The 15,427-nt window shown below is 38.7% G+C and overlaps 1 protein-coding gene across 3 annotated transcripts in view; it reads left to right on the forward strand.

The window, feature by feature from the left end:
* Positions 1–13,405, forward strand: part of LOC115412716 (poly(rC)-binding protein 3) — a 52,183-nt gene extending 38,778 nt beyond the window's left edge. Inside the window, exons 10-12 of one of the 3 annotated variants that reach the window (XM_030125340.1) lie at positions 914–966; positions 3,274–3,443; positions 13,014–13,405. In XM_030125340.1, coding sequence (XP_029981200.1) covers positions 914–966; positions 3,274–3,443; positions 13,014–13,050 — 260 coding nt within the window. In that variant the 3' untranslated portion in view covers positions 13,051–13,405. Of the gene's footprint in view, positions 1–913; positions 967–3,273; positions 3,444–9,003; positions 10,001–13,013 lie in introns of those variants that run through there. The other 2 variants (XM_030125342.1, XM_030125341.1) reach the window with 2 other exon arrangements.
* Positions 13,406–15,427: the final 2,022 nt, after the last annotated feature.

Consider the following 15,427-nt stretch of genomic DNA (forward strand, 5'->3'; position numbering starts at 1 on the left):
GTTTTTAAAGGTCAGGGGTGAAAAGAAAAAAAGAGCACATACAGCACGTTCTCGACACTGAAGAGGGCACTTTAACACATGTTTGGCTCGAAAGAGGGCACTTTAGCACGTGTTTTTCAACAATTGGACCATGGGGGGGTGACACCCCCCCATGCACACCACAGTGGTGTACCCTGTTAACCCATAAAGACCCAGAACTGTATTTCTCTCTACATTTAACCATGACCAAGTTATTTATTATTCATTATCATATTACCTTTTGCATTTTTTTCAATGAAAATCAGGTATTTTCCTCTATTTAATTCACTGAACATGTAGGTGTTCAAAAAACTCAGAGTATATTCAAAGGTTATTATATTAAAACAGAGAAAATGAAGAAAACATGACTTTTTCATCAAAATATGCCATAAATGAACAGAAACACAAGTGTCCACAACCGTTCCCCTTTACAAAACTACAGGTTTTATTGGTGGATCCATATAACAGAGGACACTGGTGTTTCCATGTTCACTACAGAGACTATGGATGTATCTGAAAAGAAAAAACAAAAAAACATCTGATGCTGTTGAAAAGCTGAGAAACTGCCTTTTACTTGAATTATTTCACTGTATTGAACACATTAGTGGTTCGAAAGGCCTTAAACATTTTAGACGTGTAGATGCTCGTGGGTCTTTAAGGGTTAATCTCCACTTCTAATCATGGTAGAAGGATAAGTGCTCACGTTTTCAAACCAGCCTTTATCCCACAAACACACACAGGTTTGGATAAGGAAGACAGTAGAATTTAGGGAATTTTACACACACTTGAGGAGATTCCCATCAGAAAATCAGCCAAAGATGCTTAGAATGTTTCAGCTCTGTCAAATTGAATGTTTCAATTAAAATCTTGTTTGTCCTTTGCTCATTTAATTCAGGCTTGGATGCCAGTCCACCAGCCAGCACCCATGAACTCACCATTCCTAATGATGTAAGTAAAACTGCAGATATGTCAAAGGATGTGGTCTTATCTCATAAATGTGTTGCATATTTTAATTATCTGTAGATTTTAAATGGTGTTCACTTCAGATAATAGTGGAAATATGTCATATATTTGTGTCAGTTTGTAGTTAATGTTAACTGTGCACACTTTTATTACAGAGCATGATTGGAATTTTAGACGTCTGAATGGCAGTTTTATTCAGGAAAACGACTGCAGTAAAGTTCACTGAGAGCCTTTTCACCTCAGTGTGGTCCAGTGGGTCTCAAGTCTTTTCCTGTTGGCCCCCCTTTGGAAGACTAAAAACCTCCAGGCCCACCTCAACCTCAATAGCATTGTAATAGTGGTGTAATTATAACTTTTATTGAAAGAAACATCAATATCGAAAAAATACTTTTTGCATTTCCTTGAATAACTTTTTGTTCAAATTAAAAATAACTTATATTTTTGCTTGAATAATATAAATAAACTCAACCAGACTGGTCCCTAAGACAATATTTGTCCACATAAAAATAGGAAATGTGCAATTATCTCCAACTCTTTTTAGACCAACAAACACATGTTGGTTCCACAGATGAACATGTGACCAATATCAGTGGGTCAATGAGCCCATTTCCATTGGGCATCTGAGAACATTAAAGTCCAAACCGCCCAAACTGGTCCATGTGTCTTTTTCAGTCCACTCCTTGTCCATTGTCCAAACCTAAACTCTTTGTCTAGTCTACTGACAGATCACCATGGCAGTAGACTGGCTTGGTGGACATCCAGAAAATGAGTCCAGGGTGCTCCAACCATCAAACATTAGGTCCACCTGATAAATGTTCTAACCTGAAGAACAAAAAAGAAACCACCCAGGACTGATCCCATGACCCCCTTGGGAGGACTTCACGCCCTCCCTAGGGGACCCACCCCACAATTTGACAAACACTGAGCTGAAGTAGAAGTCTCTGGTAGCCCTTATCCTCTCCATCCACATCTCAAATTCTTAAAAAAAAATCATATCATCACAGTGAGAAGAACTAGCGGTTCTGATGGTGTATCAGAAGTGTCACTGTGTTGTAGCATCAGTGTTGAACCGGTAGCCCTATGGTGAACACTGTCCTGAAGTGGACGTTCAAAACATATCTGTTCTTCCAGAAAACTATGAAACAATTATGTTGTCAGAGTCCTGTAGTCTGAAACGAGGATTAACTAGTTTGGCTGTGATGGAGTACAGTATATCTAGACAAAACCATCCATATATGATGTATAGACGGTTCTCCTCAGATCATAACTGTCCAACTCAGACCCAAATGGACCCCAGTCTGTGGACCTGTTGAATCCAGGTGTTTGTGTTCTAACAGGGCTCTGGGATCCAAAACAATAAAGACTAATGTCAGAATACAGTTTGATATTATCGGATAAATATCCTATTGATTATTAATATTGATGTTTGTGTGTCCGATCCTCATGAACAGGACATCTTGACAACTGGAGACATGATGTGTCCACAGATTTATGTCCACAGAGTTGATAAACATCAATATTTGACTGTAGTTTAATGGTAGATGTTTCTTCCTCAGTCAGATGTGATGACAGTAGATGGTTAGATGAGGAAGAACATTATTATTTACAGTCAGAGCAGGAAAAATATTACAGACATTTAGAGGAAGAACATTTAAAATCAGTCAGGGAGAAAAAAAAAAAAAAATCAATGCTGATTTAAATGAAGTCCAAACCATCTCTGAGTCATTTTGGAAACAAAGATAATAATTTAAACCAAACTAACCAATACACTGATATTTATCCCATAATATAAAACTACAGGGTGTCCCATAAGTCTCCATTCATAGGAGACGTAATACATTCCATACATATATGGTTCTAACATGTATTTCTTTATATTTCTTCTTTATAGTTCTTTAGCAGTGGAGGACACGCATTGAAATGTATTCCCGACAAAATGGCAGTCCTATAGAGCATATTACATAAATAAAAATGGTTTATGTCAAGAAACGTTTATTTTTCCTATGTATAGAGACTTATGGGACACCCTGTATATTCTGACATTAGTCCTTATTGCTTTGTATCCCAGAGCCCTGTTAGAAAAGAAACACCTGGATTTAAAAAAATGTTGTCCTCCACCCCTGCCTGCATCTACTAATCATGGGATCATTACTCAAACTCAATTTCCTGAATGATGGGATATAAATTAGGCTATTAAATAACCCATTAAATTTCCCATTATTGAACATATTAAGGATAAATGTATTAAGACAAGGCTTCCTCCGTGTTTTAAAGATTTCTGCTGTTTTCCAGCTAATAGGATGCATCATTGGTCGCCAGGGAACCAAAATCAATGAGATTCGACAGATGTCTGGGGCACAGATCAAAATTGCAAACGCCATGGAGGGTTCGTCAGAGCGGCAGATCACCATCACAGGGACGCCCGCTAACATCAGTCTGGCCCAGTATCTCATCAATGCCAGGTAACCGTTCAAATCCCACAGCAGGACTCCACTAACATCTCAAGATAAAAGCGCTTCCTGACTCATCGTGCTCGTATGAATCCAAGGTAGCAGCTTTCTGAGTTGGAAAATTAGACATAAACTTTGAGTTTTGAATTCCATGATGGTAATAAATGAGAGTGTGTGATATTATCTGGTTCTGACAAGAGCGCGATAAGACCATGAATAATGTGACTACTTATTTGTTTCCTTGAATATTCCTTTGCACTTTGCCTCCTTATTTCTGTTTAAATGTAGCCTTTAAAATGCATTATGTTGCTGTTTGTGCATCATTTTCCAACCTCATGGCTCATGGGAGCAATGGCAGCCATAAAGACTGGACTGCTAGAAACAGGAATATTTGACAGTGTTCATGTACAGTCATCATGGTAAATCTGTACAAATCCAACCTATAAAACTTCAATTCAAACAAAATAAACTGAATTAAACAACTGCGCCATGTATGTGGCGCTTGCCGGTACATGGTGCAAGTTTAGTAGGGGGGTCCGGGGGCATCCTACCCTGGAAAATTTTTTAATTTATAACTCTCTGAAACAATATTTCCTGCATTTTGAGGGGCAAATTTTGAGGAATGAAGCTAAGTTTCTGTCTTTGTTACAACAATGATTAAAAGGAAAAACTGTTTTTTTTTTTTCAATTTGTGAATGGTAATTATTGATGGGAATTACTCCATATGGGATAGTCAGAGTGGCACTCACACTACACACACGCACAGGCTAAATTTTAGATATAATTTTCCACGGGTGATCGGTCTGTTTAAATAAGATAAATTGATTGAAGTCTCATTGTCAGCCAATGAGCTTAAGGCAAGTGATGTTGCCGGGTGGGTGTCAGACAATACCAAGGCACACAAAGGGATGTTGAATCTATTGTTCTCATTTCCTGTCTGCAGCGCTTTGCGCCAAGACAAAGGTAGGGCAGCATGATTTTGACAAAAACAATTTTTTCCTCTGAAAATTCGATTTTCGATTTTGAGTTAGATTTTTGGGTCAAACTAGAAAAGACGACAGAAGTCAGCATGTCATTTTCATGAGCAGCCCACAATGCAAGGCACTGCTCCGACCTCAAATCTTGATGGGATCACATGACGGGCCCACAGAAGTTTTTTTTTTTCTTCTTCATTAAATCTTAATTGAATTAAGTAGAGTATACAAACAATGTATACAACAAGAAAATAACAGAACAAGTTTGCCAAGGGGAATGGAATGCACTACAATACAATGTCCAAATCACAGCAAATACTGATGGTTTTTAGAGCCTTTTTGTTTCCAGATGTATCTAACAGCTATAAATAAAGTTCAAAAACTTTCAAAAAATAAATAATATTTGGTTTTGTGTTAAAGAACTTACATTTGTGAATGAAAAATTTTGCAAGTAAGAGAAAGTAATGCATTTTTTTTTTCTTTTCTGGGTATCTGGCTCACAGAAGTGATACCAATGTAAGTCAGTGACAGACATCAGTCGTGCGTGGACCACGTAATATGAGTGATCCCCATGCAGTTATATTTAAATTGGGGGATCCGTGAGTGGAACAGACCGACCCAGGACACGCTAGAGGGATTCTATCTGTGGAGCTGGTGGATGTGTGTGGGCACAGGGCTGTCTGGGCTCCTCTGCTGAGGCTGCTGACCCCGTGACCCAGACCCAGATCAGAAAAAGACAGTATTGTACGGATCAGGGACAACAGAAGATGAATGATCCCCATACAGTTATATTTCAATTGCGGGATCTGTGCGTGACACATCGGCTTACATTGGTATCACTACTGCGGGTTCATTAACAGATTTAAAGTCCAGTCATTACACGGACTTCTGTGAAAGACCGCTGTCACAGATAGGAGGAGGAGCCTACGGTAGCCCACAGGCGCATGGCCCGGAAGCGTGTGGCCCGGAGGCACAAGAAAGATGAAATCGATTTCACGATTTCCCTTTTTTAAAAATCGTCCTAATTAAAAAATCAGATTCCGATTTAAAATCAATTAATCGTGCAGCCCTAAACAAAGGAATATGTTTTTTCAAATTCAAATTTTGTTATCATTACGCTGGACGATTTCACACACACACACACACACACACACGAAAAAACTGTCTTTCAACCAGCGTAGCGGGTCAAATCACCGACACTGTTCAACGTGTTCAACGCGTTCAACAACAGTAGCGAGAACCCTGCAACTGAGCCCCAACACTGACGGTAACTTAGGTGCATTCTACTGTAGATGTAAGATGAGGAACCGAGAGCAAAGGGAATCAAACTAATGCAACAGGGTGGATGTGTCAGCAGATGAACCTGACCAATGACCCTGTTTCAAATGGAAGTCTACATTTGAACAATGAACAAAAAAGGTCTATGACTGAACTTAAGGAGGGTACGTTGAGAGATCACATTAGACCTGAATTTGAATTTGACCTTATTTACTTTAACCCATAAAGACCCAAACATCCACCGGTGACCAAAACCATCTACTGATCTAAACCGTTTAATAACTTTAGATCCAATAATTCTATCAATCTGTTAAATAATTCAGGTAAAATACAGTTCTTCATCTTTTCATGGTCATCAGATATGACCCATTTGGACGTTCAGAGGCTCCGTAGTTACCATGGAAACACCATCACCTTCTACAACATTGATTCACCAGTAAAACCAGTGGAGTTGGATCAATGACAGTGGATAGACACACATATTTTTACCTTCAGTTATTAATATCTTTGCTGGAAAAGGCCATTTTTCTTCTGTTTTCTCTGCTTCTGATATAATAACCTTCAGATTTACTCTGAATTTTTATGAACATCTACATGATCATTAAATTAAATATAGGAAAATACGTGATTTTCACTGAAAAAATGCAAAATACAAAGGATAATATTATGATAAATGGTGATAAATCACCTAAGAAAGGTTAAATAGAGCAAAATATTAATTTGGGAGGTGACACAAAAGTACCACTGGGTCTTTATGGGTTAAGAGGGAGAAAAAAATTTCAACTCAAACCATAATGGAAACACTTTATTCTTCATTTCATAACAAGCAAATTGACAGTGCATTTGGAGATCAGTGGTTCTGACTGGAAATGACTCAGACAAATGTAATGAAGTAAAACTGTCATCTTTAAATCTGAAATATAATGGAGTAGAGTGAAACCAATGTGTAAAGCCTTCACAGTTCAAGTTATAATAGTTATTATATACATGTTTGTCTGTATTTTGATTCAGAGTTTAACTGTCCATTGTTGCTCATCTGGGAGGTTCGGAACTGATGCTTCAACTCTTTATGTAGGATCAGAATTCACATGACTCAACTCATCAGTCCTTGACCTGAGCAGTGACTTGCCTTGTCATATTTGGCTTTTAGCATGGACTTAGCTCCACTTTCATCACAGAAAGTTAAGACGTAAAGGTTTAGACTGGACTGACTTGATGTTAGTGTGTGTTTGACATACTCCCAGCTCTGCTAATGTGTCTGTAGATGTGACATTTGGAGATGCTGCTAACTGCAAAGGATGTAATTTGTCATACTATACATCTCTCCATACGTCAGTAAAAATGTTTTTATATGGCCACGTCTCTGAATGCCTTAGCTCTTGTATCTGTCATTTCAAATTAAAAACCCTAGGCAGTTACATAATCCAAACCCATGACACTATATGTCATAGAATTCTGAAACTGCCCAATAAACGGAAATGTATGAAAAATGTATATGTAAAAGAATCCCTAAGAGACCAAGTTCACCAATTGATCAGCAACTAAAAATGGGAAAATTTAAAGGGATATATGTATATAAGGGATGCACAATAACTATCAGCACCGATAATTATCAGTCCGACATTGAAAAAAATGACGTTTTCAGATATTTCCGATAATTAAAGTTTTCACAGATAAATACAGCCCATAATAATACACCTAAACTGCTTGGATTTGGTGCATTTCACCAGTAAACAGTGCACACTGTTGCCTTGGCAACCGCCATAAAAACCAAGAAGAAGAAGAAGAAGAAGAGTGGATCAGTCCATTGTTTGTCAGTCAAAGGGGTTTCAGTTCCTTAGTCTGGTACAGCTGTAAGACCCAGAGGAAGATCCAGACCAAGAGGAAGATCCAGATCCAGACCCAGATCCAGATCCACATCCAGTGGTTGTTTTGTCTGTTTTGTTCCGACAGCAGCAGAAGAAAACGTTGAACGTCCAAACAGCTGATCGTAGCTTAATGTCCCAGAACAGTGATCAATCAACACCAAAGTAGGTGTGGACATCTGTAGCCACGCCCACTTTCACCTCTGCTAAATCCCAACCCCAGTTTAATGGCTGTCCTCCACATTCATCCTTGTCCTCTCCATATGGACACATGATAGAGACAAAGCTGAATGGAGCTGAATGTGTGAAAACAGCAACAGTCGATTATCAGCAAATTCAGTCTGTGACAGAAATAGAAGTGAAAACCCCTGGACTACTGTCCATCTGAAGCAGACACAGGCTTTAGGTTCTGTAGAAGCCTTTACTGGACTATTAACAGAGTGCATCCCTAATATATCCCTAATATATATATATATATATATATATATATATATACATAAGCTAATATCATCATTAGATACAATAGAAAAGGCATCATTTCATTCTGAAATATCTGTCTATTGTTGTATTTTCAACTGACAAAGTACTTGGAACACACTTTTTTTTGCTGGATAGAACCCGTACGAACATTCCCTAGAAATCTGTGGTGGTGTTAGAGTAATATTTTCTAATACTGGAACATTTCTTGGGTCGGGTGAAAAGTCACTAAATCATTAAATTGACACTATTAGCTGATAGTTGATGCTTCAGAATCAACGTCTTTTCAAGTTCATCACATCAACTACCAAATGGTAACATTAATTAAAAAGTAATTAAATTCTTGCAGATTTCCTCAATCAGTGACACAGCAGTTGGTCAGTAGTGGTAGGATGACATTTAACTATGAGCACAGACATGAACACAGCGCTGTGGAAAACCTCCACAACGTCAATCAGGTCTATTGATGATGAGCACACTGCTAGAAATTGAATTCACAGACAAAATAACAAGAAAGTCATTTTCACATTATATTCAGTGACCAAAAGATTATTGACTGATTATTTGTCTGAAGCTCATAAAAGACACACAGCCAAATATTTGCTTGGTTGCCCGGATACAGGTGGAGGCTCATCTTCAGCCCAGTCTCCGCCTAAAATAACAGCAGATTGTGCATTTGAACTTTTTTGCCATGCTCTGCCACCAATTGTCTCTTTCATCCCTCTGCGTCCACTGAAACTCCTAATTCATTATCAACAGAGAGAATGAATTATTATCCAAAACTGGGAGGAAACTGACGCTCACTGATGTCCGCAGACGGTTTACACCTCAAAGTCAAATGTTATCAGCATTGAAACAGGAGTGGCCACATGCTTACAGACACTTTTTTATTATGTCTTTGACCTCTTAGGAGGATTTTAGACAAAAAAACAAAAAACAAAACTAATGGCTATTGCTTTCCCACAATTCCAACGGCAGGTTCAGGGACGTGGCTGCCATGTGGAATGACCCCTCGTCCATGACAACATCCTGAAGTGACCCCAAATCTGACCAAACGCACCACTTCATCATATTGGTCCTTTCATGTGCTTTCCCCTGGAACCGACCTAGACTCCCCGCGTAGTTTAGTGTTTGCCAGACTAGCACCACTGGGATTGGTTTGAAATTGATGTAGCCAGTGCGTTCTTAAAGGAATAGTCTGACATTTTATGAAATAAGTCTGTCAGTTAAATATGAAGCTGAGTCCAGGGTGATTAGCATGTTACCGGTAGCACTGACCTGCCAGTTCTCATGATGTCAAGACTAGAAGACTGCAAATTCAGATTCACCCTCATTAGTTCCGAGGGCTTTTTGAGCTTTTCCTGTTTTTTCAGCTCAAAAAATACTATATTATCACTGCAGAAGTCCGTAGCATACCAGTGTAGCTTCCTCGGTCACACTTATTGCCTTCAATGCTAAGCTAACTAGCAAACAAGTAAATAAGCATGTTTCCTGAAATGTCAAACTACTCCTTTAAGCATTTATTTAGCATGCCTCCTTCCAATAGTACCCTTGTTGTTCTTTTGTTTATGTTGAGGCTGCATCCACACACATTCTGTCTACTACTCTGACTCCACCCAGCATCCACACTACTTTGGTGTTTTAGAATCCCTCCAACGGAAACACGGCTGACTGCTTTAGTCTGTAAACCTCAGAAAAATGTTGGAGGGTTACATCCAATCAGTCATCAATAGCCTTCCCTGATTCGTCAATCCCTTGTCACATGGTCCTTTCCAAAAGAGACGGACACTGAAGTGAACTAGTACTGATTATATCCACCCACTCACAGTCTCTACCAGAAACTCAGAGTTCTACACTTGAACAAAAACACTACTTTCATACAATAAACAGAAACAAACACAAAGGCCCAATCCCAATTCACCCTTTGGCCCCTCCCCCTTACCCCTCCCCCTTGGCCCTTGCACTTGGCACTACCCCTTTAAACAGAGTTGTAAGGGGTAGGGCTGTAAGAAAATATCGGTTCTGCAATATATCGTGATATTTCATTTCACAATACTGTATCAATATAAAAAAGTACTGTATCAATATTTTTAGGTATTTATTGAAAAGCAGATATTGTTGAGCTTCATTTTTGTTTTTCTTTTTTGTTTATATTTTATTTATTATTATTATTTAACACTCTTTCATTCAATAATGTTGATTCCTTTGTTCGGATTGCACAAAAATACTGTTCTGATGTTAGTTCTGAACTAATAGAATATGAACATTTGAACAGGATCTTAAACTGTAATGTCTGTAAAACAGAATTTAAGTTTTAATACAAGAAAATGTTGTGATATAGCATTAGATCCTGTTCTGATCAAATAAAAATGTTTAGTATTTGTGCAGATTTCTGGTGTAATTCAGTTCTTCAAGGAAATAATCATTTAACAAAAGACACAAACAAAAAATTGCCTTTTTTAACAGTATCATGATATATCGCGATATATCGTATTGTGATCTTCGTATTGTGATTTGTATCGTATCGTCAGATTCTTGCCAATACACAACCCTAGTAAGGGGTAGGGGTTGAAACATTCTCCTATGAAATGGTCCAACCCTTCCAAACCTGTTTACGTCATCATCAGTCATCAATGTCGCTACAAACAGATGCGATAACTTTGTTTGCGACAGAATGGGCTCGATGCACAACCCCACTACTTCCCGAACTTCAGGTGGGTCCTTTATTTCCTGTCTTTCATTATTGGACACACTGATTAATCCAGGTGTGCCTAATCAATCAGTTGTCCCAACAAGTAGCAGACACACCTGGATTAATCAGTGTGTCCAATAATGAAAGACAGGAAATAAAGGACCCACCTGAAGTTCAGGATGTAGTGAGGTTGTGCATAGAGCCCATCCCCATGCCGTCAGCAGCTGGAACCGTCTCTGTTCCATGGCCTTTGGGACTATCAACCGCAAACCACAGAAATGCGAACGATAACACATTGAAACGGTATTAAATAGTCAATCAAATGATTAAGTTGTTTACAAAGAAAATCTGTACATTTGTGTGTTCCTTTCGCCACTGCAGCACTTTTTGTTGTGTTTACCTCCATATTTCCCAATGATTCGAACTGAATTATGGGAAATTTCTCCTGCCCCTCCGTTTGTAGTGTGGTCCTGGAAAATCTCCATTTGGAGGGTCAAACAGTCCTCCCCATTAGCCCCTCCCCTTCGACTCATCGAGACTCAGGACACCCCTACCCCTTCATGTAAACTCGCAAAATGGAGGGGGAGGGGCCAAGGGGTGAATTGGGATAGGGCCAAATACTGACGACAGAAACTAGTAAATATTCACTTGAACAGAACAAATATTCTTTCAGACGCTGCAGTAAAAAGCTTATGTGGACAAATGTATTAGTGTGGATGTAGCCTTGGACACATTTATATATCAGGTCCTACTGTATGCTTTTGAATAGAAAAAAAGGCTGAAAAAGTAAATTATAACAAAAAAAGAAAAAAGAAAAAGACAAAAAGACAGAATGCAAAACTGCCAATGAGCAGCGCTGCCTCTGTCAGCCATAGCCTGGTTCTACGACAGGCATTTGTCTATTTGATGTCCAGCATGGCAACATGAGGGCTTAGTGTCGCATGGTCGAGCTGTTCTGTTATTTACAAGTAGACAGGAAGAATAGGAAACACCTGTAGAACAACAGCAACAAAAAGCCTGCACAGTCAGCCTTCACTTTAACCCTTTAACCCCTGAGCCCTGATTCCAGGTAAAGGTTCTGCTGTGAATCTGCGTCTGTTTCAGGTTCATTAAAGCTGCTGTGAGTTTGTGCTTGTGTTCCTTTTCTTCAGTGGTTTTGTTTTACTGTGTGTTTTAGGAGAGGTTTAAGAGAGGAACTGAAGTTTGACAGGTTTGGCCTAAATAAGGCACTAGAATGGACATCAGTAAGAGATTTAGGATGCTGAACCTCAAGTGTGAACTGGAACACATTGAACAACAACAAGGATTGGAATTTGGGCCCAGTAGATTATGTTTTGAGCTCTTTTTTTTTTTTTTTTTTTTTTATAATCAATCAGTCCTGCTGCTTTTTGACACCTGTTGAACTCCAAAAAGCAGTTACATGGTCAAATAAAGAATAAAATAAGCAACATCATGAACAAAAACAGCCAAAGTGATCAATAAAATTAACAAAAATGAATAACAAATCAACAAAATAATAAGTAACATGAACAAAATAAGCCACAAACTGAACAAAATTTAAGAAAAAATAATAAAATAAAAACAAAATGTAGAAAAATAAACAAAATAAGGAACAAAAAGAATAAAATATTTACAAAATAATAAAAAACATGAAAAAATATGGGAAAAAAATGAACTTAAATGAAGTAAAAAATGTATATATATACATATATTTACAAAGTATTTGAATTTGGTCCCTGTAGTTTTAGTTTTGGCTCTTTTTTCCTAAATTAGTCCAGCTGCTTTTTGACACCTGTTTAATTCCATAAATCAGTTCCACAGTCAAAAAACACACAAAAACACACAAAAAACACAGTAAAAAAATTAATGAAAATCACCACAACACTGGAAACAACAGGAAAAATAAAAAAAAAACACAAGGAAAATGGTGTAAAAAAAAAAAAAAAAAAAGCCCAAACCATCTATTTTTATAGTGAGTCAGTCTCACTCACTGTTCTGTGTTTGACCCCCCATTCCACAGGTGGTGGGGGAGTGAACTGAGCATGCTCAGATGTCTATGGAAAGAACAAGGTCTATTCTATCTGCATGACTGGAAAATTAACTGTTGAGTAAATGGTTGAATTTATATGAATATTTAAGATAAATCCTACATTCAGAACGCTCAATACAGACACGTCAGAGGTTAAAGGGTTAAAGGGAAACTCCTCTTTCACAGTGTTTTACTTTGTTTCTCTGTCCACCCCCTCCCTCCCTCCCCCACCCACTCCTCCTCCCCACCCTCTCTGAACTGTTCTAGGCTGACGTCTGAAGTCACTGGAATGGGAACACTCTAATTTCTACCCATGCTCCCTCAGTGCATCACATGACGCTTTAGCAAATGACATTGCACCAGGTTATTTATTTCTTTGTATTAGACCTTCCTGATACTTTAGTGACTATATAACTTTAATCATTTCTAGTATTTACTGTCAAAATGGGTGTGTGCACTGATACTGGGATTCTTCACACATACATATGTTTGGTCTCTGAAAGGACACTTGACCTGCTGGGGACTCGATCACCTTTCACAACTGCTCCACAGCTTGTTTTACCTCATGTTTCAACATATCACTGTACTTCAAGTTATTGCACTGTAGACACCTTAAAGTGGATTGTCTCAAAATGATGTAATAAACAGTTTACCCTAAAGCACGGGTCAGCAACTTTTACTATCTAAAGAGTCGCCTTTGACTAGAAATGAACAAGAACACTGAGTACATCCAATGATGCATCACTACCTACATTCCAATGCCTTCAACACATTGTCCTCCTCAGCTAAATATTAAATAAATTGAGTTTGTGTTGAGGGTTAAAGAGCCGCCTGTGGCTCCACAGCTGCAGGTGTCCATGCTCTGCCCTACGTGACTGGGATGACAATTTAAATCAAGGTTGTTCCTTCTATCACTCATGATAAAACATTAACACATTATTCATAACATATGTAGATGACACTGATCTACAAGTCTAACACTTCCAGAATAAAAGCAGTGAAATTTTGCCACCTGTGAGTCACCGATAAGTAAGTCACAGTCCTAAATGCTGGTTGGTTGTAGTTTCACAGATAAAGTCTGGGGTCAAAATGTGAAATTCAAGAATTAACGAGAAAACAGGTTTAACTCAGAGCTACCAGATCGACGTCAAAACATTAGCTGGGTTTCCATGACAGTTTTATCAAAATAAAAGCCATATTTGTCCAGTTTGGACCCAGTCCAGTTGGTCCAGTTTGGACCCAGGTCATTTTGTCCAGTTTGGAGCCAGTCCAGATGGTTCAGTTTGGACCCAGCCCAGTTTCTACTTGTGGGTGTTTCCATTTAACAGTGTTTGGTTCTGCAGTGTAATTCTAGTCCAGTCCCATCTGTCCACATATGTTCATTGTGGTCCAGTCCTGTCTAGTTGTGTTCTGGTTCTGGTTTACAGCAGATGTTTGCCCCAGTTGGATCAGAACCTCCTGGGTGCTGCCACTGTACCACATGAACAGGACAAAACCACCGAGACCACATGAACAGGACAAAACCACCGAGACCACATGAACAGGACAAAACCGCCAGGACCACATGAACAGGACAAAACCACCGAGACCACATGAACAGGACAAAACCGCCAGGACCACATGAACAGGACAAAACCACCGAGACCACATGAACAGGACAAAACCGCCAGGACCACATGAACAGGACAAAACCACCGAGACCACATGAACAGGACAAAACCACTAGGACCACATGAACAGGACAAAACCACTAGGACCACATGAACAGGACAAATCAACTACATGGGTTTACAGTACACTGGTACACTATACTTTTACATCCAAACGACTCAAAAACCACCTCATGAGAGTGGAAAAACTATTTTGCGATCTTTGACAGTTTCTGCGACACTTCAGTGTTTCCGTTACCAGTTTTCTATTGTGCAAATTACACTTTGCACATTTCGGACGGTAATGGACTTTGGTCCACTGTGGTTGATTTGAAGAGCTTTACAAATAAAATAGAGAGAGAGAGCTAAATTGTTAATCTTTCCCCTGGAAGTTGCTTTGGAAAAAAGCGTCTGCCAAATGCGTAAATGTAAATGTTACGGAAACCCAGCTACTGTAACATGACAATATATGGACTTTACAGGTTCTATCAGTGGAACATTATAAATCTATTCGATAAATGGACAGAAACCAACATATATGTGGAAGAACACGATCATATACCTGGAAAACATCAGCAAACCAGCACTTTGGTCATTTGTTTTCCAATTAATCTGATTAAAATATGTAACATTTAGCACATTTAATCTGAGGCAGATGACTGTAGACCAGTGCTAATGCATTACTCAGACAAAACTACAAAAAAAACACATTTCTGTTTTGTTTGCTTGTTCACATTAACACTGATTTGATGAAAAACCAGTGCTTTACTGTGTGTCTGATATCTGCCTGATCCATCTGCATGATGCACAAAACATAGTTATCATTCCACTTCAAATGTACTTTCAAATCAAAAAGCTAGAAATGAAAAGCAACAAATGAAACAAGCAGATAAAAGGGTCTTTGTGAGTGTGCATGAGCTCAGAGGTGCCAGCCGATGTACATGCACTGCAATGCACACAAATCAGCCTTTCCGAGTTTTACGTCAGGTTTGAGTCAAAAATTAAGGACAAGATTAGGGGTGAAATCTCACT

The sequence above is a fragment of the Sphaeramia orbicularis genome, chromosome 21 (assembly GCF_902148855.1).
Source record: "Sphaeramia orbicularis chromosome 21, fSphaOr1.1, whole genome shotgun sequence".
Classification (NCBI taxonomy): domain Eukaryota; kingdom Metazoa; phylum Chordata; class Actinopteri; order Kurtiformes; family Apogonidae; genus Sphaeramia; species Sphaeramia orbicularis.